This window comes from Enoplosus armatus, chromosome 23, assembly GCF_043641665.1.
Source record: "Enoplosus armatus isolate fEnoArm2 chromosome 23, fEnoArm2.hap1, whole genome shotgun sequence".
NCBI classification, from domain to species: Eukaryota; Metazoa; Chordata; class Actinopteri; order Centrarchiformes; family Enoplosidae; genus Enoplosus; species Enoplosus armatus.
This window is the reverse complement of record NC_092202.1, coordinates 11,327,851-11,350,333: the sequence shown is the minus strand read 5'-3', so window position 1 is coordinate 11,350,333 and position 22,483 is coordinate 11,327,851. Positions and strand designations below refer to the sequence as shown.

The 22,483-nt window shown below is 43.3% G+C and overlaps 1 protein-coding gene across 1 annotated transcript in view; it reads right to left on the bottom strand.

Moving 5' to 3' along the window:
* Nucleotides 1-22,483, bottom strand: part of plcb3 (phospholipase C, beta 3 (phosphatidylinositol-specific)) — a 39,663-nt gene that overhangs the window by 9,454 nt on the left and 7,726 nt on the right. The window contains exons 2-11 of the mRNA XM_070930287.1: nucleotides 18,216-18,302; nucleotides 6,086-6,154; nucleotides 4,206-4,343; nucleotides 3,810-3,889; nucleotides 3,653-3,706; nucleotides 3,277-3,349; nucleotides 1,985-2,085; nucleotides 1,632-1,798; nucleotides 577-723; nucleotides 272-429 (exon numbers count right to left, since the gene is read on the bottom strand). Coding sequence (XP_070786388.1) covers nucleotides 272-429; nucleotides 577-723; nucleotides 1,632-1,798; nucleotides 1,985-2,085; nucleotides 3,277-3,349; nucleotides 3,653-3,706; nucleotides 3,810-3,889; nucleotides 4,206-4,343; nucleotides 6,086-6,154; nucleotides 18,216-18,302 — 1,074 coding nt within the window. The remainder of the gene's footprint in view (nucleotides 1-271; nucleotides 430-576; nucleotides 724-1,631; nucleotides 1,799-1,984; nucleotides 2,086-3,276; nucleotides 3,350-3,652; nucleotides 3,707-3,809; nucleotides 3,890-4,205; nucleotides 4,344-6,085; nucleotides 6,155-18,215; nucleotides 18,303-22,483) is intronic.

Here is a 22,483-nt window from a genome sequence, read left to right as displayed (position 1 = left end):
TGGTACTTCCTGTGTGCAGATGTAAAAACTTTCAGGAATTGTGGCTTTATTGAATCACTTTAATATAGTACTTTAACAGACATTTATGTGAGGGGAAAAAGCTTATTTTATAGCCTTGTAAAAAAAAAAATGCTGTACAGTTATGAGAGCAATAACTTACACAAACTCAACCCAACCAGGGTGTCACAATTAAAGCTTCAATGGAACAATCCTGGGTCATTTGAATGCATGACAAAATAACATGTGAATGCCAAAAAGCAGCGGCTACCACCTTAAAGGGGATCTCAGTGGTCATGGTGAACCCGTGCGTGATGTAGGGCTCCTCGTCTTGCGGCCGGCCCTTCCAGCAGTCCAGCTCTACACAGCGGCAGCCGGTCAGCAGCACCTGCCTGTACATCTCCACCGACGACAGGCCGGTCAGCTGACCCACTGCAGGCACGCAGACAAAGGGAGGGGGGAGGGGGGGGGCGGTGGAGTTCAAAAGATGAGCTATGAAGCTAGGTATTAAAACGAGGCATTAATCTGGTATGCATGTTAAATCTGAGGCATGTGTGGCTCTGCCAGTGTGTTCTTTACCCGTGAGGTATGTGTTGTGTGAGGAGTTGATGAAGTAGTGAGACAGCGGTTGGTTCATGTCGTCGATGATGTCCAGCCTCTCAGGAGGTACGATGCTGTTTTCCTCTCCTCCCAGATACCGAGTGAAAGCCTGCAAACTGATCTGGTCTGCAGGAGAGAGAGAGAGAGTTTTGTGTTTACCGACTATAAACCAGTCAAACTTGTTTTTTGGACCAGCATCCACCTGCTCATGACAATCAGAATAACTGATTTGATTTGAAGGGCAAGGACAGGGAGTCACTATACTAAACTGACGTCATCTGCTCTGGCAGTGAACTGACCCTAAAGAGCAAAAGGCTCGTGTTTTAGGACAGAGGGAGCTCCAGGTTAGTTCTGAACACTGTGGGCTGGATAGCGGATCATCTTACAGGTTTTGGCTTAACAGTGTCCTAGCAGAGCGGCTTATGCTCAGCCAAAGCTCTGTTTTTTTGTTCCCCAGCTTTAGTACACTTTATCCACCGATGACCACAGCAAAACATGTGGAGGACATTTCATCAAATCTGCGAATGATTCCCACATTCTGGATGATTTAAGGGAAGGAAAAGGGATGTGACTCAGTCACTGCATTGGCCAGAGATTTTAGAAGAGGATGACCTGCGCTGCACTTTGCTGCAATAAAAGTCAGGGAATCATCAATCATACCTATAAACCTTATCTGACTACTGCTGCAGCTGACGAACTTTACTTTGGGACAAAAAGATACAATCTGCAAGAAGACAGAGCGGCATGTACACTCTTCAACTCGTCTTGATTCTCTTTTAGTGCGGTTATCTGATTCAGCAGCTCAAAAAGGCCAGTGTGTCCTGGTCACTTCCTTTGATGATCTTTGTGGGAACACATGAAAGGCAAAAGAAGCAGGGCTGGTTTATATTCGCTGCATTATTTTATCAGAGAGATCTCAGAAACGAAGATCACATCTTTTGAGCTGCTCTGGCTAGAAGAATCTAAATGCCTGAAATGTAAACAGAAACATAAAAAAATACGAGTGAGTAAAAACACACTCAAAAGGTACTAACCTCTCTCCAGCTGGCTGGTGTTGGTCTCGTATTTCTCCATGATCTGTCGGACCTGCTCTCTTTTCAGCGGGGGGTACAGCACCTCGTTCAGTCGGGAGTCCCGCTGCCTGCGGTTGATGAAGTCCATCAGCTGGTCCAAAGAGATGAACGGCTTCCTCTTGGAGCCACTGGAGCAAAGAGAAAAGTGTCACTGAGGTACAGGTTGTGAGCATTACGAGGAACCCTACAAATATAACTAGATCATTACGAAAGGATCGAGGGTGGGGGTTGAAATCTTATTCTGGCAAACGAGAATAAACATTATGGAAAATCACAGCATGTGTTTGTGAAAGTGTTATATATGTGTCACATACCTTTCCTCAAAGATGCTTTGTATCTCAGGCCGGAGACAGAGGCTGTCGAGAAACTTCTGGAAGGCCTCCCACGTGAAATCATCCGGCTTGAGTCCCTCTGACTGAAAGAGAACGGAGAGGATTGTGTAGAAAGATAAGGAAGGAAAGAGACACTTTGATCCTGTTTCCAGTCAGTGAGCCTCTCAGAAGCCATCTGCCAGCTACACACTGACATCCTCCTTACTCCCTTTTCAAGTTTTTCACAAACAAAAGTGTACTAAACTATAGAGTATTGTATATTCTGTAAGCCGGAGATAAATATGCTTTCTAAAGCACCAAATGACTTTGATGACACTGACAGTTGCGGCTCAGATCATCTCTTTTACCTTTTCCTACTTTGCGTGTTCTTCTCTTATACCAGCAGGAGGCGCCAGAGTACAACAATACAAAGAGGAACGCTGACACTGCAGTTTGCACAATCTGGTCTCTTATTCAAAAAGAAATGTCTTGTGACTCTCAAACTGATTTTCAGGAAAGATTGCACTGACCAATAACACACAAGGAAGCTTGTTTCACCTACCAAACCACGCTGGTACACTGCACACACAAGCAAATATTATGACAATACAATAGATACAAAGCACATGACTTATATTTTCATTGGACTCTGAGGGTTGAAAGAATGAATGAAGCCATGACTTTTAGTGCTTTAACAACAAGCACTCTTTCTAGGAAGCCAAATGTAAAGTCCTGTGACTCCAAACTGATTTTTTTGTTTAAACTAATATTAAATTAAATTCAGCCTGTCCAAGCAGCAAAGAGTTTCCCTCTGAGCAATGCATGCGTTTACATTTACTGTAAGTGGTATTGTTTTTTCATACAATTGAATTGCCAATGTTCAGGTTGGTTTGGTCCAGTTTTCATTCCTACTACTACAACCACTTGGTGTGGCAGAAGCTGGACTCTTCAGCCATTACTTTTAGCCAACTATTTCAACTGTTATCCATTACTTCTCTACACCTCTAAAGCTCACCAAGTAACATAGTATATCTTTGTGTAATCCTAAAACTTAAAAACTTGTGACTCTCGTTGACAGTTAATTAAAACGTAAACTGTCATACTTTAAGGCTACTCTCCTATAGGCCTACAGCCGTTTTCTTTTTGCCTTCCTTACATTGCAAAGGCATACAAAGAATGGTATGCAACACCCCAGGGTGAGAGACTGAGTTGCAACGATTATCACGTATCCACCAATACAACAGAAACACATATCTTGAGCAGCCCTGTGGTCCATGATTGCTTTTGATGATTACCCTGTTATTGACGAGGCCACACTGCTCCAGAGCCGTCTCCACTCTCTTTTTATCTGAAAACATCTTGAGAATACTGAAAGAGAGTTTGGAGAGATAGCGGTCACAGTTTGAAACGTTTTTCTAACCATTTGCCCTTCAAAGTTTATTGTTCTCAACATAAAAAAAAAATCAAACACTGTCAGGAGAGTCTGAAAGGATTTGACTTAGATGAGTGACAGGGCTGAACAAAAGGGGGTCAAACATCAACAGCGAGCAGAGAAGAGACGAGAGAAAGTGGAAGAGAGACAGAGAAGAGGAAAGGAAAGAAGAAGTGGAGGCGCTGGTGTCTAACATTCTGTATAGAGTTTAAAAAGTGGTCGATGTGTGCGTTTCTCACTTCTTCACAGGAATCTTCCCATCCTGATTAACCTGCAACTTTAACTTCGTGTGCCTGAAACAGAGAGAGAGAAACAGAGAGCGAGAGAGGCTTTACAAACAATGACCTAAAATCTACAGTTGCTTCATGTCAAGATAAGACACACACGACTTCTTACGCTTTGAGGAGGAAGGTGTTCCGTGATGCATTCTGGGAAAGTATGTTTGTGGCCAAAGTGAACAGCTCATCCGTCCAAATCTGGAAAGAACGAGATGATAAAAGGTTGTTTGACGGTTCGTCTGATGTTGAAGTTTCTGAAGTGAAACAGTTTCTATATACAATACACAACACACACACAGAGGAAAGAATCCCACTTTACAACTCCTAAACACGCACATGCACGTGCCTCTATGTCAACATCGTAAAGTGAGTAATCAGTCAAAATGGCCTGAGGAAAGAAAGACAGGGGGATAAGGAGGAAGGAAGGAAGGAGAGATGAAAGGGAGGAATATTATATACAAGCACAAGTAATGTAAGTAGGCTACGCAACGGTGGTGGCGGTTTCCATGGTTACCTTGGCTGTATCTTCCTGCATAGCTTGGAAGTTGAGGAAAGAGGTGTTGACGAGGTCGTTGCCATGGACGACGGTGACCATCTTCCCTTCGACGCTGTCACTCTTACCGAAGCCCAGCACTTCCCGCAACTTTGGGTCCTTGCACACACAAACACACACTTTTATACCTATGTATTCTGAAGGACGTTCATTGCATTGAACGTGAATATGACAAACGCAATATATTGACCACTACACTGGTTTGACTTGTGCATACGAACTCTACAACCTTCCCGCTCCTTGTCCATCTCCCCGTCTCCTGAGAACAGTGAATGTGATGCATGTGGTGCAGCACTCTGATCTAATTAACCAAACGGCTCTTTCCTCCTTTTTAGACCACTCTTTCTCTACCACCAACTCTCTCTAACACTCAGTGTCTCTCTATCAATTATGCACTCTCTCCGTCTCTCACTCTCCATCGGGTCTCTCTCTGTCATTTCGATTAAACAAATTAACTTGGATGACTGTTTATCAAGAAAAGTACTGCCAAAGCAGTACACAAAATATCAAGTGTCATTAAGCAGCGAGAGTTTAAAGGATCCGTTCACCCAAATTACGAAAAACAAAACACTTTCAGAAACAGTGCCCGCGTTACTTAAGATAATCCACAGGCCTCACTATTAACAGTTTTCTTCTGAAGTACTTTCTACCAAATAAATAGTCCTCGTAAAACTGACAGTGTGTTCTGTGGATTTTCCCGAGTGACAGGAACACTGCTTCTGTATATAAATGCTGCTGAACTTTTTAAACCCGCATTAACAGATTTCTCTTGGCCAAGAAGCTGTACATGCAACACTGATATATTACCATCTTATAAAGTTGATACGGCGAACTAACAAACCGATGCTTAATTACACACACAGCACATACAGAGCAACATCAGCATTCATTTGGATTCGCGTTTGTGTCCACCTAATGAACGCAAATGCAAAATTCACTCTCCTTTTAGCTGTGGTCTGGTCTCGACCAACTCCTGAGGGAAACATCTGGCTCTTTAGCAGCTAAATGCTCCACTATGTTTTCCATCTAGTTGCTAACAATGCCATGAGCAACTCATACACAGTTGTATTGGGGTGGAGGCAGAAATCTCAGAGAACTATCTGTATAGCTAGCTACCATTAGTGATGAGTGATGATTTAAACCACTTAACTCTGATATGATGATTTTTTTTTTATCATTTCTTTTCCGAACACCACATTTTGGCATTACTCAGCAGCCTTAAAGGATTATTTCATTACCACATAAAACTCACTTTTTACACAACGCCCCGAAATGTCGTGCTGTAACTCAACAATATAACCCGAACATGCACTTTTTGTTGCATAATGACAAAGGCTTCATTGCACAGAAGGCATCTTACATACTGATAAAAAGCAGAACCAAATCATAGTGTTCATTACTTAAATTACAGATTGTAAGTAAAGTAATAACTGCTGCTATATACTGACCAGCCTATTGACCAGTTTTTTATTTTCACCAATTTGATCCACAAGCCTGCACTATGTCAACACATCTGAACTGTTTACCACAAATACATTTATTAGTGTCTCCGTCTGCCAGATCTACGCCCTTGCACAATGACTTCCTCGCCAACAGTCACTGGTTATATCACTTCCTGTCTGACGGTCCATCTGTCAGCAGGCTCATTAGCACTCTGTCACCTTTACACCATCAGCTGAGAGAGAGGAAACGCACACATACACAGTGGACACGCATCTTTTGGTGACAGTCACACTTGAGCATCACATTTCTGCTCAGAGGACAAAGTTATCAACAGCAGGAGGTGACAGATTCTTTCTCTCTCTCTGACACACACAGAAACACACACAGGAATTACCAACCTTTGGTTGTTTGGCGTACTTTCCTGTTCTGGTGTCCCTGATGGTGCTCATGTCCAGAATCTCCACCTCCTAAAAGACAGTGGACACAAGCACTCAGTCAATCGCTTGATGAGTAGAAGAGTGTGTGCAGGACAGACATTCAACATTAGTTTCAGTATTTGGCCCCCATATGAATATATCATTTTGGTATATTATTCAGTATCACTGTTGAAAACCAGGGAAAGAGAAAACAGTGAGAACGTATGGGGGAAGAGTGGTTCATCTCCTCCTTAATGATGGTACGCACGCCATCATATTTTTTGCCACATTAGTGGTGTTGTTCCAGGGATGGCAATGTCACTGAAACATATCATCGTATCAATAACTATTGGATGGTTTGCCACAAAGTTCATCAGGAAGAATCACAATCACTTTCCATATACCGCCATCATTAGTTGAAAAGTTGACCAAATACCTATAAAACAAAAGACACTCCCATCAGTTTCAGCCATAGGTTTGTGTTACGTGCTAATTAGCATATGCTAGCCTTGTTCTGAATCTATTTGCATGAAATACAGTTTGAGCTGGTAGCTGTTTCTTTCAGTTCAAACTTCAAATAATTACATATATACAGTACATATATACTGCTGTTTGCAATTTACGTAAGAGGCAGCAAGCAGAAATGCTGAAGGAACCAACGTGTGTTTTTGGATCAGCGGGAAATAGAAAAACTTGAATAAAGGTCTGAGTAGAAATGAATTCCTCAGGCTAAAAGCTTATGCTCGGTCTAGCCTTTCTCCTCCTTCCATTAAATCCACTTCTATCTTCTATCTTTTATCAGACTCCCCTGCATCTCTAGACACAAAACACAACCCCTGACATGTGAACTCGGTGTGTGTTTGTGTGAGACAGTGGAAAACAGAGAGACGGTTGATATTTAGAGAGAACTCCTGGAGAACTCCACACACATAAACTCACGGATATCTAAGACATATCTTTGGAGTAGATTTGCATGCTGATGCTGGGACGCACATACACACACACATGTATGCATGCGCACCCACGCAAAACAAGCAAAACACACACACATAGAGAAGATAGGAAAATAGCTCAACATAACAGCAAGCCAGGATATTGTGGTCTAGAAGTGAAGATGAAGCAAGATAGGAAAATGGGAGGGATGGCCAAGAGGAGGAAAGTGTGGTCATAAATCCAGCCATAAACACAGAGGAGGACGAACTGTAAATATTTGTTTAGCCCTGCATTCATTCCCCAAGCTTTACCTCATCTATGACTCTCATCTCACCTCTTCTGTCTCTCCATCTCTGTGAGGCTTTGCTATTGCAATTTTAGGACACATTTGACATGTTTCATTAATGAAAAGACATCAACTATGTATGTCTCTCTTCCTGTTATTCTTATGTGACTGTTTGTCAGATCTCTCCCTGCCCTTGTTTCATCCATGTTCTACCCAGATTTCCTCTCCAAAAATAACAACAAAGACAAACTCACAAAGTCACTATCCTTGGATTAAGTATTGAAACTCAAGTCTTCCACATTTCTTCGTTCATTACTTAACTCTAGCTGTGATGTCATCGCCCTGCTTGCTGTCCGCTCCCCCGGGATTGGCCGCAAGTCATAAAAGGTCAGAAGTGTTGGACCAATTGGATTACACTCTGTCTCAAACTTTGTCCTCTGATTGGCCTATGGAGAATAACTTACTGCCTCGGGGAATAAACCGCTTCTGGGTCTGTAGGACACTTACACACATAGACATAAGTGCACACACACACACACACCTCCACTCCCACAGGCCATGGTTTCATTCTGCCATTGCCATGGTGACTCCTTGGAGACCACAGTAATGAGACTACAACTTTGTCTGCCGCCTGTCTGTGTGTGTGTGTGTGTGTGTGTGTGTGTGTCTTTGACAGTTAACATTTTCTCACTAGCTAGTAATATAAAACACACACATAGTAGCAGCAACACACAGACGGGCATATCCTCGACAAGCAGGTCCCAACTTGTGAAACATCCTGACCTGTTGAGCAAGACAGGGTGTATGAGTGTGTGTGTGTGTGTGTGTGTGTGTGTGTGTGTGTGTGTGTGTGTGTGTGTGGTTGGAAAAGGCTTGTAAATCGGCGCACATTAGGTGCATGTGGCACAGAGGCGTGAGCAATTCTTCGCTGGCGAATCTTCACTCAAGGCGAGTGCAAATGTGTTAGCATGTGACCAGAAAAGTGTGTTAATGTGAAGTGAAACGTGTGTTTTTTGCACATAGTTGTGTATCTGAGCGCACGGCGCGGTGCCCGTGTGAAGGTCGGTCATCTCTGAGAGCACATTCCTAACATATTCCAGCCTTCTGCTCAGTTAGTGTGTGTGTGTATCTGTGTGCGTTTCAGTGTGTAATATTTAGCTAGTCATGGCAGCTGTAGCGCTCCATTCATCTCTCAGTGCTCGAGCCCAAACACAGCTCACTCCATTTATCACTTCAGACTCGGCTGCAGGCTCATTATTGCTCCAAATGAGACCGGGTGAGAGTTTTCCAGGAGTCATGTTGTGATAAAGTGCTGCAATTTACTTTAATTTACTGTTTCTGGTGGACTGAAGAACTTTCCCTCAGCCTGCCTCATGTACTTTTCCTACATTTCCCAGAATGCACTCCCTGCAACCACAGAAGCACTGATCTGACTTATTGCTTCCAAACAGTGATGGAGTCAGATAGCCTGGTTCTATCTAACGATATCAATCACACCATCACAGTATTAGTCAGAACTAGTGCTGACTAATTCACATATCTTGTTTGTCTAATCTGTACAAAAACCAAAGTGTAAAAAACGACAAGGAGAGGTCACTGCACCTGCCAAGACTGCAACTCGTTTTTGGTTTCAATCTTCTCATCTAACTCTGCATGAAAGCAAATGAGTGTGTTTCCCAATATGTCAAAGTATTGCTTTAAATAATTATTACTTACAGTGTCCATGAGGTCAACTTTCATGCTGTGCTGCACTTGAGTGCATAGGTGGTTTTGATGCAACAATAGCTATTAGGTCAGTCTATATTTAGGCACCCAACATAAGTACAGTAAAAGTTGCTTTGATTAATCCCTCGTTCACTTACTCCTTTCCTTCCTTCATTTCTTTGATTGCCTTTTCATTTCCCCTCCTCCCTCCTGCCCTGCCACTCTCCTTCCATTCACTTTCTTAAGATTAGAAAAATATGAAAGGGCAACTAAACAATCAAGGGGGTGCCACTCCTTTCCTGTGACGCGCCTTGCGTGTGCGTTTGAAAGATCACCACAGCTAAATGTGTCTCGAGTGGCCAATCATGGCTCCTATCAAATGGCACATGATGACGGCATATAGGAAACTGATCCTCCTGAGCACCCACATACACACCAACATGCACAGTTCCAGGATAGCATACGTCTCCACCCTCTACCACTTGGCTGCGACCCAACCGGCCAATCAGTGCGGAGGAGAGGCGATGTAGACAGAAGAAGACTTTAAAGGACACAGAAACATCGGAGAAGTAGAACAAAGACAGCTTCAAACTGTTTTATGGCGACAATGGGAGCGTTGGCAATGTATTAAGAAAAAGAGAAGGAGGGGGATACTTAATACCCCTGAGCAGCATGGGACAGCTCTTTAACTCCATCTCTGTCACCCCGTAACATTTCCTCTGTGTATATCAATGAGATCTCACTCTCCCCTTTTCTATCCCTCCTCCTCTATCTGTTTCTGTCTCTTTTGCTCTTTGACTTTCCTCCTCCCTTAGTTGTTTCATATGTCTGTGGTCTGGAGAGGGCGAAAAATGAAGAGAGAGTAAACATTTTAGCCACTTAGCTGTCAGAGAGGGGAGCCAGAGTGATTTGGAATCTGTGAAATATCAGAATCTACACAGAGAAGTGCTAAAAAGACGGAAAGAGATCAAGAAACAATAAAAGACGAAAGAGAAATGCAGTCGATCCAAATGTATGAGGAAGGGAAAAAAACATCATTTATGTAGAGGAAAAGCAAAAACAAGCTGGACATCAATACAGTGAACACACACATAAACAACATGGTCATGCCAAAAGTCTCAAAGCACAACTAAATACAGAACTGGGCCAAACACACAAAAACTCACACAAAACAAAAGTAGTTGCAGTAATCATAAATCTCTCACAAAACACAAACACACATAGATCAGTGGGGGGGGGCATGTGCTGCCGCCCGCAGTCCACTAACACACACACACACACACACACACACACACACACACACACACACACACACAGAAAGACAAAACGTGAAAAACAGAGAAGGTGAGCGTGTGTTGTTTAAAGGAATAGTTATCGATCCTACATCTGTCCACTAAATATGGAGCTAGAGCAAGAACGCAATTAGCTTAGCATAGCATGAAGACAGAAGGCAGCTACTGCTAATTGGCTGGCGATAGCGTTACATCATAAATGAGTTAAGAGAGGACAGGAGAGAAAGACCGGAGGAAAAGGGTGGTGAATGGTGAGTTTGGAGATGAGTCAGTTTCATAGTAGCCAGCTCACAGCTAACGTCTGTACAGTCGGTACAAAATTAGCTTGGAGGTGAAACAGAATGGGGCAGAATGAGTGGGTTATAATCCTTCATGGCACAGGAAAACTATGGCAAGTAGTAGGTCAAAGCTGAACCAGAAAGTCTGTCTGTGATCTGTTTTGAACAGACAGTTGATTTTATACATTTGCCTCCAAATAAGTAAATTACCCTTTAAAGTTACATTTCTAAGCCGCTCATACACACACGCACACACACACACACACACACACACACACACACACACACACACACACACACACTACACAGTGGTAGTTTCATTCGCTAAGCAGAGAGACCAGCAACGCACTACATGGTGTACAAACACACACACAGTTTGGAGGAAGCATCTGCTTAGACAATGGATTCGATACCGTGTAGCGCCTCACTTCTTCATACAGTGAAGAACCAAATGTCTATGCTGTGTGTGTGTGTGTGTGTGTGTGTGTGTGTGTGTGTGTGTGTGAGAGTGAGAGTGAGAGTGAGAGTGAGAGTGAGAGTGAGAGGGAAAATGAAGACTGCTCTGCCATGTGCACTAACAGATAATGTCAACAGAAAATAAAACATGTGACCGAGTGAAGTAAAGAAACCAGGAAGCTGTCACATTATCGACTGACACACTCAACTTCCCCTGCCAGCCGCTCAATGTGTGTGCGTGTAAGTGAGCGAAAGAATGACCTCCTGCGTGTGTGCGTGTGTGTGTGTGTGTGTGTGTTATGTAAACCCCTTGTTCCAAGTTAATTCCTTGTGGATGTTTGACTTGAGCCGGGGAGATAATCTCTATTAGATCTCCACTTATACCTGCCAACTATCGTCTGCTAACAATTCAGCCGGCTCATTTAAACACACTCAGGGTTGGGAGTACCACAAGAAAGGTTTCAAGCTTCTGCTATCACGTTAAAAGCAAAGTCACATTTGAGATTTTGGGGAAACTTCCCAGCCTGGCATATACACACAAACACACCCAGTATTACCAGTGCAGTTGGGTATGGTGCAATGAAGCCATTCAAAATGATTATTTAAAACATCATTTTGATAATCAATATGTTGTTTAAGGCAGTTATCAAGGAAAAGCAAAAAACATTTGCTGGTTTTGGAAGATTTGCTGCTGTTTTGTATCATTGTAAATTGAATATGTTTGGGTTGGTTAGACAGAACAAGCAATTTGAATACGTCAGCTGACATTTTATCCATTAAATGAATAGTTCGGCATTGGGATGGAAAGATATGAGAACAGTAACGCTCGGCAAGAAACCGGATAAGCACACTCACACTAATGACGCTCACTTCTTCTCATATTGGACTTCAAATCACTTTCCAAACTCCAGTAAGTATGTGGTGGCAGTGGAGCAGCCCCCTCGAGTGTTTATTAAAGTACCATCACAGGTAACACCTGACATAAGTGCTTGTTTGTGTCCCCGCCCCTCAATCTGGTCATGGCATATGAAAATCAATTCCACGCCATTACAGGCTAAATTGGAGTTCTGTGGTGACTCCATTACATCCCTGGGGGGAGAAATGTCTCAAAGCCCAGGTGCCATTGACATGACCTGTACACCTTAAAGGAGGAGGGAGGGAAGGAGAGACAGGAGGAAGGACAGAGGAGAGAGAGAGAGGAATTCAGAGAAAAGGGGAAGTGTGGAGGAGGAGTGGGTGGAGGAGGGGGGGGCAACGAAATTCCCCAGAACCCCCCATCTCCCCGTCTGAGTAACTTCCTGCCCACTTTCCCACGCTGAGGAGAGAATGAGGGAGCTTAGAAGTGTTGTTGCAAGAAATTAAGGAGCAATAACTCTGGTAGAAAGGGACCATGTGAGAATCAGCATTGATGAGATGAGGAGAAGGGGGGGGGGCAGAGGGATCGAGGGATGGGAAGAAGTGAGCCGGAGAGAGGGAGAGAAAATGGAGACGGCGAGGCGGAAGAAAAAGAGCAAGAAAAGATGGAGAGCAGAGAGGGAGGAAATGTCATCCTTCAGTTTATATTAGAGGAACAACTTTTGCCTCATCTCTCTGATGGCTACCAGCTGCCCCGAGACACAGATCCAACGGCAGGAAAGGATAGCCAAAGTAAAAACAGAGCGACGGGGAGGATTAGCCGTAGTGCCAGGTGCATCTCCACTCATCCCCGCTGTGGAAGGTGAGGCTCCGCCGAGGATCAGCTTGACAGCTCTAAATCTAAATGGGCCTGTTCGTTTATTGGAAGCTACATGTTAGCTGACAAATCAACGGTGCTGGCAACGGCAGTGTGGAAAATAATTGGAGAAATGTTCTTCGACTGGGAAACAAGGTGCCATGAATAATATCTGGCCTGGTTAGCCCAGTCTGGCTGCGCAGAGGACACCAGGCTTTACACGGTGTTCTGTTGTTCTTTAAAAACCACACATTCTTAGTCTCAGATATTTGCTTTTCAATGAAGGAAGTGGAAGATTTGATTGACAGGAATCATGTCCAAACTATAATCTGTAATGCAGGGTCTGTTAAAACGGCTAGAAAATGAACCAAGTATTGAAACTGAAATGGAGATTCACTTTGATTAGAGGTAGCTAGGGAAGATTCTTTAACCCTTCTCCTCCATCTGTCTCAGCGCCTCAAAACCCATCTCAGGAGGAGGTGGAGGGAGAGTTTGGCCAGGGGACAGAAAAAGGACACACACAGCTGGATTAGCAGGAGGCTGCAAGCATATGTTGTAACAGATGTGTGGATTTGGGATGTGCACGTTGATCTTGTGTAACCCCCTCAGCCACTGGCGTCCAGCGTTTAGCCTCAGCCTCGGCCCACCAACCAGCACTCAGGCTGTATTGGGGAATTGGTTTCCAAACTGGATAGCACTGGCCCTTAGAGGTCATTGAAGGGGTCACAGCAGGTCCCAGACACAGGGAATAATAAGATTTCTACTGTTTTGAATTTAAAGATCTATCTTACGGTTTACAATGAGATTTTCCTGGACAGGCCGGCATTAAAATAACTGTTCATGCAGGGAATTCTGCAGCACGACTATTCTGAACTCCTGCTGCACATTTCAAAGTTGGGAAACCGGTGAAATACGCACTGTTTAATAAAAGCGACTGCTTGGAACAAACCGGCCTTTGGATTACATAAATTAGCAGCGTGGGAGTATATCTCTCCAAGGTGCTACATCAAACAGCATCGACCGTGTTACACTAACATTTGGCGAGGCCTGTATGTTATATTACCGAGTCGGGCTGTCATTACGTTTAAATATTTTTATAAAGTTCAACCCCTGTGTACCCTCCTCGATTTATGCGAGAGTGTAGCTGCACCTCAGTTAGATAAAGTGTGATAATAAGTGTATCTCAAAGCGCAGAGAGTGGACAGATTTAAAGAGTTAAAAAACTGAAAGAAAGAAGGACAGTGAGTGAGTGAAAGGGAAAGAAAAACAGTGCAGACTGGTTCATGGTGGGGTGTGTCTCCCTCGTTTCACTGCCAAGCCACTGTGTGTGTGTGTGTGTGTGTGTGTGTGTGTGTGTCTGTCAGCGACAGTTGGTTGTTATCGCCACTGACTCAAGCATTATGGGAAATTCTGGGCTTTGAGAACACACACACACACACACACACACACACACACACACACACACACACACACACACACACACACACACACACACACACACACACACACACACACACATCAGAGGTCTTGTAAGCCGAACCTCTGAACATTACACGAAGATGGAGAGAGGGAGATATCTGAGAGAAAGGGGGAGGGAAGGAAGAAGGAAGGGGTTAGAGGAAGAGAGAGAGAGAGATGTCAAAGATTACTATGGAAAGATGGAGGAAGAAAATATCAGGCACAGCTGACTGGTCGAGGAGGAACAATATTGTTCTCAAGAAAAGGAGGCCTAATGCTGTTCCAAAGAAGACAAAAAAAAAGGTGTCAGCACAGAGACAGGAACAAATGAAACGCTGGAAAAGAGAGTATAGAGTTATTTAAAGGAAAATGTTAAACAAAGTGAAGAAGGTGACACGAAACAGACGGAGACAAGTGAACAGAGGGATGGGAGGACGGAATGAAGAGGAATACCTGGATAAAAAAGGTGATAGGACACACACACACACAAGAGGAGGAGGACAGGGAGTGAGACAAACCAGATTTAAAGAGAAGGTGAGAAGAGGTAGGCAGGTGATCCAAATAGCGGCAAAGAGGAATACAAAGAGGCTAATGATGGATGATGGATGATGGATGGAGCGAGAGAGAAGAGGCCGGAACAGAGATGTTCCCATGGCTGTCTTTTGTACTATTCATTTCATTTCCCATTGCGTGTAGCGTCAGAGAGCACTTGTTTTCAAATTCTAAACAACTTCCTGCTTCAATTTGGCACACGGCTCTGGTTAGTTGCCGTGCAACAAAGCAGAAACGAATGACAACATTTAAAATCACTAAATGAATTGTGATCACAGATTTTCATTGACACTCGCAATGTTGATCTTCCAGGGCTGAATTTTATTTTGTATATCATGATTTCTGAAAGTATATTGATTCTAATTCGAAACATTACCTGGAACTCAAATCCACAGAGAGCTGAGCTTTCATGCATATATGTGTCCGTCCTAAATAAAATGCATTGTCAGTGCTGCTCCCTTCTCACCTTAATAAAGAAAGTAGTACTTTCTATCCTCTTGTCTCAAGTTGAGCATTGTTAAAAAAAAAAGTTATCCTGACATTTTTGGGTTACAGACTTTTGGACGTCCTTGCAGGTCTTTGCTGGGATTCTAAAAATGGACTTCACTTCCGCTCGCTGACCATGGGTACCTTAAATAAAAAGCTCAGACGTCTTTGGTTGAAAACTCTGTATCGCCTGACATCTACAGTAATAAAAGCAGAGCAGCAAAAATAAAAACTGCACTGGAGATCAAATATTTTTGGGTACCTCTATTCAGAGAAATGGGTTCCATCCAGAATACCCTTGTCATCTGTGTAAAAGCGTATTAACTGTTCTCATTAATAATAGCTGGATATCTGTGTTGCCGTGTCCTCTTTCTTTCCAGCTCTGGTTCGAAATCTCCTGGGGAGCCACAACGCTGAATTAAAGCTTCACTCTGGGATCACAGAGGTCACCACCCATTCATTTTGAAATGGGACTTCTGTGAAGCCACAGTCCATGTCTGCACATCCAGGTGTGCTTACTTTCACCTGTAGAAACTTAATCACAGAAAAGTTGAAGAAACAGATGTCACAGCGCTGGTCACACAGTTTGACTGGCGAGTGACCTCCAGGAAGTACAGTTCGAAAACACCACAGTAATGACTGGAAAAACAGACAAACTTTCAAGCAGCAATGTACAACTTCATTCAAATAACAAAAACGAACCATTATTAGCCGCTGCCAGTCTCTGACTCTGTTTCTACAAGTCTCGGTGGTCTGAACGTTTTGAGGCACATTTCTTTTTTTCTTTTTTTTTTTGAGGCCAAGGCCGACAGCGAGCTGCATTCCCGCTACTGAAGTAAGAATAGTGGCCAGAACCCAGCTCAGTCACGCCAACAACAACAGCAGAGATGAAAAGCAAGTAAGTGAGTAATGAAAAGAAAGGCCAAACATTGCGGCACATAAGGCAAATGAGGTGGCAGTGGCCCTGCAGCTCCAGGGGGGCAGCCGGAAGCTGCTTTGACTTAGGAATTGTTGTAGTTCTAAGATAAAATCTGACATGGCAGTATAATTTGAATAATTTGCATGGCTGGATTCAAATAAGCAAACATATCACGGTGACTTCTAGTCCATCTTTGTTTTCTCTTCCAAACACATTTGGCTGAAACCTGTCTGTGTTTCTTGCTCAGAACAGACTGTAATAATCATGATACAAGAGCTTATGACAAGTAGTGGTCGATAGGGAAATCAGTTACGCCGTTTGCTGACTTTGTAAAACGCAGCTGCTTTACACTGATGTTAGCTTGTCACGCAGTGAGCCAGTAGAGGCACCATGAATGAGCAGAACAAGGTCAATTCTACACTGGAGTTCAGGAATGTCACCCTTAAGTATGAGGGATGGCTTCAGTGATATTCAATCCATGACTCTATTCTTCTTTCTACAACTGATGTGACGTCGAAACAACCGTCTTCACGTTGTGTGTCTTTATAAAAACCGTATGCAGTCATTGTATAGAGCGGCTTCATCGCAAAAGACTGAATGGCTGACGATCTGAATCTGCTAAACAGTGTCACAGTCGCACCTCAGGCGACAGATGGCCTATTATCTCTTACACCACATGCACAAGCAAGACATCAGGATGAAAACGGAGTATTTAAAGCATCTGTCCGTTATGCGAGTGCGTGAACACATGCTGACACACGTGCGGATGGACAGGATGACGTGTGCTCTGGCCCAGATATGTACACACACACACACACACACACACACACATTTGCACACATACTCCAAAACATGCAGACACAACCCAGTGATAATATTGGCTATCAACAGGTCATTCCATACATGCCTTTTGGATAAATAGCCAGCCAGAAATAAAAGAGCGGGTGTGTGTGTGTGTGTGTGTGTGTGTGTGTGTGTGTGTGTGTGTGGGTGTGAGCGTGAGAGAGAGAGAGAGAGAGTGGGATGGGGGGATGGGGAGGTGGAGTGAGTTAATTGAGCTGCTCTGAAATGTCATTTGATCCAAGAGGCCTCACAAAACATTCTGAGCAGGCCAACACTGCACAGATATATATATACACATACATATAGTAGATGGAGGGATGAATGGAAGAATAACAGCAAGAGAAGAACAACAGACAAAAAGGTAGAGAGGAGACAGGAAGAAAAAAGTAGTAGAGATGGGAGCCAAAAATACAGAGAGGTTGCTGTGTGTATAAGATTTGTTTATGAAAATATTGTTTATTATAATTATAATTTGACATTTAAATGAATATTGGAATAAACCCTCTTAACACATCTGCACTACACCACCGCAATGAAAATCTCAAAACCAAACATCCTGCTGACTCACTGCCTATTGCTTCTGTCCAATTATGTCCGCTAAATGCCTAAAATCCAATATTACTAAACTAATGGCTTAAGCACAGCCACCAAAGATATGGAGGGGGGGGGGGGGGCATTGTTGGGAAGTACAGATGGATGGAAGTGAAAGAGATGGGAGGACTAAAAGGGATGAAGACCGCAAAGACATCAGGGAACAAGGGGGAAAGAGGAGGCAAACAAGACCGGGACAGATTGATGAAGCCCACTTTGGCTGAACTAATGGACTGGATGAAACCACAGTAAGACACAAAGAGACACAAAGAGAGAGGGGGAAGAAACAGCAATTTAGAAAGATAGGTGAAATAGCTGGAGGAAGGAGGAGAGTAGATATGACGTACAGTTAAAGTAAAGAAACAACAAGTGTAATATCCACATTGGCACTCATGTCGGTGCATTAAGAATCCATTGTGGTCTGCTGTAGAGTGGCCCATTTGTATTTGATCATGTCTGTGAGATGGGCAACAGTCCATTTGGCCTACTTTGAGACCAACCTGTGTGTGTGTGTGTGTGTGTGTGTGTGTGTGTGTGTGTGTGTGTGTGTGTGTGTGAGTGTGTGTGTGTGTGCGAGTGAGTGTGTGAGTGTGTGTGTCTCACCAGGTTGGACCCTCCAGTCCAGTAAAGGAAGAATCCATCTGGGTCGACTTTCAGGGTTACCAGGGTGGGGGGCCCGCTGTTGGGCTCCTAGACAATAACAGAAATAGAGGCATTAGAGGGACGAACACACAGCAATAATATCAACCTCTCCCTCAAACACACACACACACACACACACACACACACACACACACACACACACACACCACACACACCACACACACCACACACACCACACACACCACACAGCTGCAAGTAGAAAGAAAGTGAGCTCCAATTTTATAACCAGTATCCGGGCTACTTAAAGCTCTTAAAGGATAATTCCGGTAAATTACAATTTGGGCCTTATTTTCATGGTTTTGACCATCAATTCTGTTGGCTATGATAACATCGTCCTATCCAAAGTTATTGCTGATGTCTGGGAACACGGCAGGATCGTTACAATGACGTCAAAAACACGAGCGTTCAGATGATCAAACAGGTTTTATACAAGCAGTTTAGCCAGATTATCTAAACCCCTTTGTTTAGCGGTGTAACTGAAAGTGAGCACATCTGAATGAAATGAGTTTCTTGACTACTTTTTTAGCAGTGTTGCTGTGTTCCTACATTTGAGCACTGGTGAGTACAATTTAGGGTTGTCGCATTTCATTCAAAATTAGAACTACCGTTCGAACATGAGAGAAAAAAAACAGTCATTGGACCAGGAATAATCTGTTGGAATTCAAAATTCAGTGTATAAGCACAACAGGCTATGCCCTTGTACTGTCCATCCGACCCACTGCATGCCCCGTTGTCCTATCAGTAAACTAGGCTAGCACTCAGTGGGGCAGCGGAGGAGCTGTGAATCAACAGAAGAATGTTACAGTGCAGTTCAGGACTGGGCTACGTGGGTTGTGTTTGAACGGGATCAAAATAATTAGGTGCCAGCTTGAATCCGGCCAAAGCTATGAAAATAAGACCCAGGTTGTATGAAACCATAATTTCAGCCAGTGTTTCTGAACACTACAGACTGGACTCCTAAATGAGTTGTGGGCTTGTTTCTGCTTAGTCGCCTTGTATACCCATCATATTAATGTGCAGCAGGTTCCATGAGGGGCCGTAAGAAGGCACAGGTCCTTTGATCCAGTTTGTTCACAAGCTGCATGTAAGGAAACAACTTCACCTCTGATGTGAAAGAGAGTCTTGCAGCAGCTACTCTCTTTACAGTATCACAGCAGTACATAAGGACAGTGTGATAGGAAATACGCTGTTCGTGTTTGTCTGTTGTACCTGCTGTTTGACGGTGCCTTGCCATTATGGGATTGTACACAGACAGAAGGACAGATAGCGATATTGTGCGATTGTGTGCACGTGTCGTGCAGCAGCTGTTTTGATGCTGGAAACCACAGTTTGGCCAGCATGAAGATCTCACTCATGTGCAGCATAATGATGGCACAGGAGCCTGCATCAACATGTCATTAGCATCATCATTACGCACGACAGTATGACTGCACACGGACAAACACACACACAGCTACTGGCTCTGTAATTACAGCGGTAAGCGGTCATACTACAGACAAACATACTGTCCAGACATCCTGGGAAACGACGATGATGATCCAGATTGTTTGTTATTACAGTGACAGATGACTCATGTACACATGTCATCATGAGCATCAGCATCAGCATCATCATCAGATGGGAAAAGAGAGAAAGATCTACCTGGCAACCCACAGAAAACTGACACCGACATACTAACAGAGGAAATACAGCAAATGACAAGACAATTTGTGATTTGGGAAATGGGATTTTCATTGAGCACATAGAAACACTTCCAGCAGATGAATGTGACAACATCCTTCTAGTGTGAAACTGCACATACATCATTCTGCACAGTGAAGCTCAAAACACTCACCGGTCGGAATAAGAGGAAAAAACGTGTTTTTGAGTGGAAGGGTACTTTAAAGAAGGGTCCTTAGTTTAATGTTTTGTGGCACTCCAAGGAAATGTACATCTTCAGTACATTTTAAGCTGAACATACCTTGAGTTTAGGCTCCAAGGTCGGCTAACGGAGGAGGAGTTAGCAGAAGAGGGAGATGTTTGGATTGGGACGAGGACAGAAGAAACGGAGAGATGGGTAGGAGTGGGGTTAGAAGAAAGGGTGAAGGTTGAAAAAGAAAAAAACAAAAAGGTCAGGAGTAGAAGAAGAGAGCATGAAGTCCAACCACATCATGAGACCTTAATAAGCAACAGTAAATTCAGTCTTTTTAAAGTGGGCATCCCTGACTTAAGAGTTTGTGATTACGAGACTTCTTTTAAACAAGACGCTTCACTCCGTAGCAACAACCAGCTGTGAAGTTACCAGTTCTGACAGCTGAACACTGAGTTTAACTTCAAATCGCTATAAATCACTGGACTTGTGACCTGTGCTTACTCACTGGAACCAGTGGAAAACTGTACAACTCTAATGTCACGCTGCGATTACCATCGTGAGCCTGCGACCTGATGTCAGATGCTCTTCCCAAGCTGGTGTCAAAAACGCTGAACACTTCTTTAACTCGCATATCAGCAGCCATGTTTATTTTTTGTCTGCCAGGTTTGATTTTTTGAGCCAACAAAACGCGAGTACAATACAAACTGCAAACAGTCAGAACCTCCAACTTCCCTCCTTATGAGCAGAGACAACTGTGCTTTCCACCAAATGCATATACAGCAAATCAAAACGCCTGGCATTGGAGGCAAATGAGTCTATTATTATTATTATTATAAGAAATTCCAGGTAATCTTTGCTGGAGCTGGTCAGCACACAAAAGGCTTACTCCACATTGTGCACGCACCTCTGACAAATTCAACTTTAATCCATTTCAGAAAGTGCTCCACTCTGCTTGTCTACTAGACAAACTAGCCACTTTCCATTCAACTTCAATTTAAAAGCGGTGATGACAGCTTCCAAGTGGAACATTTATACAGCTGTTTCATGCACCATCGCCCTTGCTGGGGCGACATTATAATGTATAAAAAAGTTTTATCATGTTGGATGAATACATTGTGGAGGGCACAGCTATTTTGCAGCAGGCCTTAGTCTGTTGTACAGTACAGTTGTACAGTAGGTGCAACAGAAGGAACAGAAAACGGGGGGAGAGAAGAGCACCCATCCAGGTCATGTTCAGCAGAAATATCCCTCTCACACACGAACCCTGTGTGATAATAAATATGTCTTCAACCTCAGTTTGACAACAGAGAAATGTAGAGTTAAGAGAAGTAGAAGTCATCACACATGTCTTATTGTGTTGGTGTGATAGTATTACTGTAGTAGTTCAATAGCTGTAGCAATGCTGCAGCTGTACCAGAAACCTGTCTTCACTCCTTAACATCAACAGAGCAGTGGACATTCCTCAGTATCCGTCCACCACAGCAGTATTTTCATTCTATATCAGACTCTGGTTATATTCCATATACACTGTGCAGTAGATGGGGAGGGAGTTGCATCGGGATCAGACACACAAACACACATATACAACATTTACCCGCAAGAATGTGATCTATAGACTCATGTGACCAGTAATATAACAACTTCTTCCATGTAGCTTTCAAGCCAGGAGGCTGAATGAATACACACACACACACACACACACACACACACACACTTGTGGTCAGATGTATTTGCATGTTATGCCTGCAGAGTTTTACATACCTGGCAGTTGTTTTCTAGTGCTGCCTCTCACCTTGACACACTCATCTCTGTTCATCTGCTCTTTCAATCTCTCCATGTGAACTCACATATTTACTCACTTAACTCTTTCACTGTGCCATCGATCCATTTGAATCAAGCAAAAATGTCAAACATTCTCTGCTTCCAGCTTGCTTTTCCTTGTTTTAGATCATTATCAATTGAATATCTTTGGGTTTGGGGCTGTTGGCTGGACAAAACAAGTAATTTGAACAAGTCACCAAAATTGTAATGGGCATTTCGTCACTATTTTCTAACACTTTGTAGCCCAAATGATTGATCAAAATAATAAACTATGCAAATAGTCATTCATTTATTGTCTTTATCCACTTTTTCTTCTTATAACTGCTCTGTGCTTCACAAAGCAAAAAGGTCACTTCAGTTTCCAGCTTAAATTAAGGGTAAATGATAGAAACCTAACCAGGAAGTCATTAGTGCATACCCACTGCACACACGCACACACACACACGCTGCTTACCATAAACATGCACCCTATGGTGTGTTTTCTGCGTGAGAGTGGGTGGTAGGTAGGGCTATAATTGGACCTCACCCCACTCCC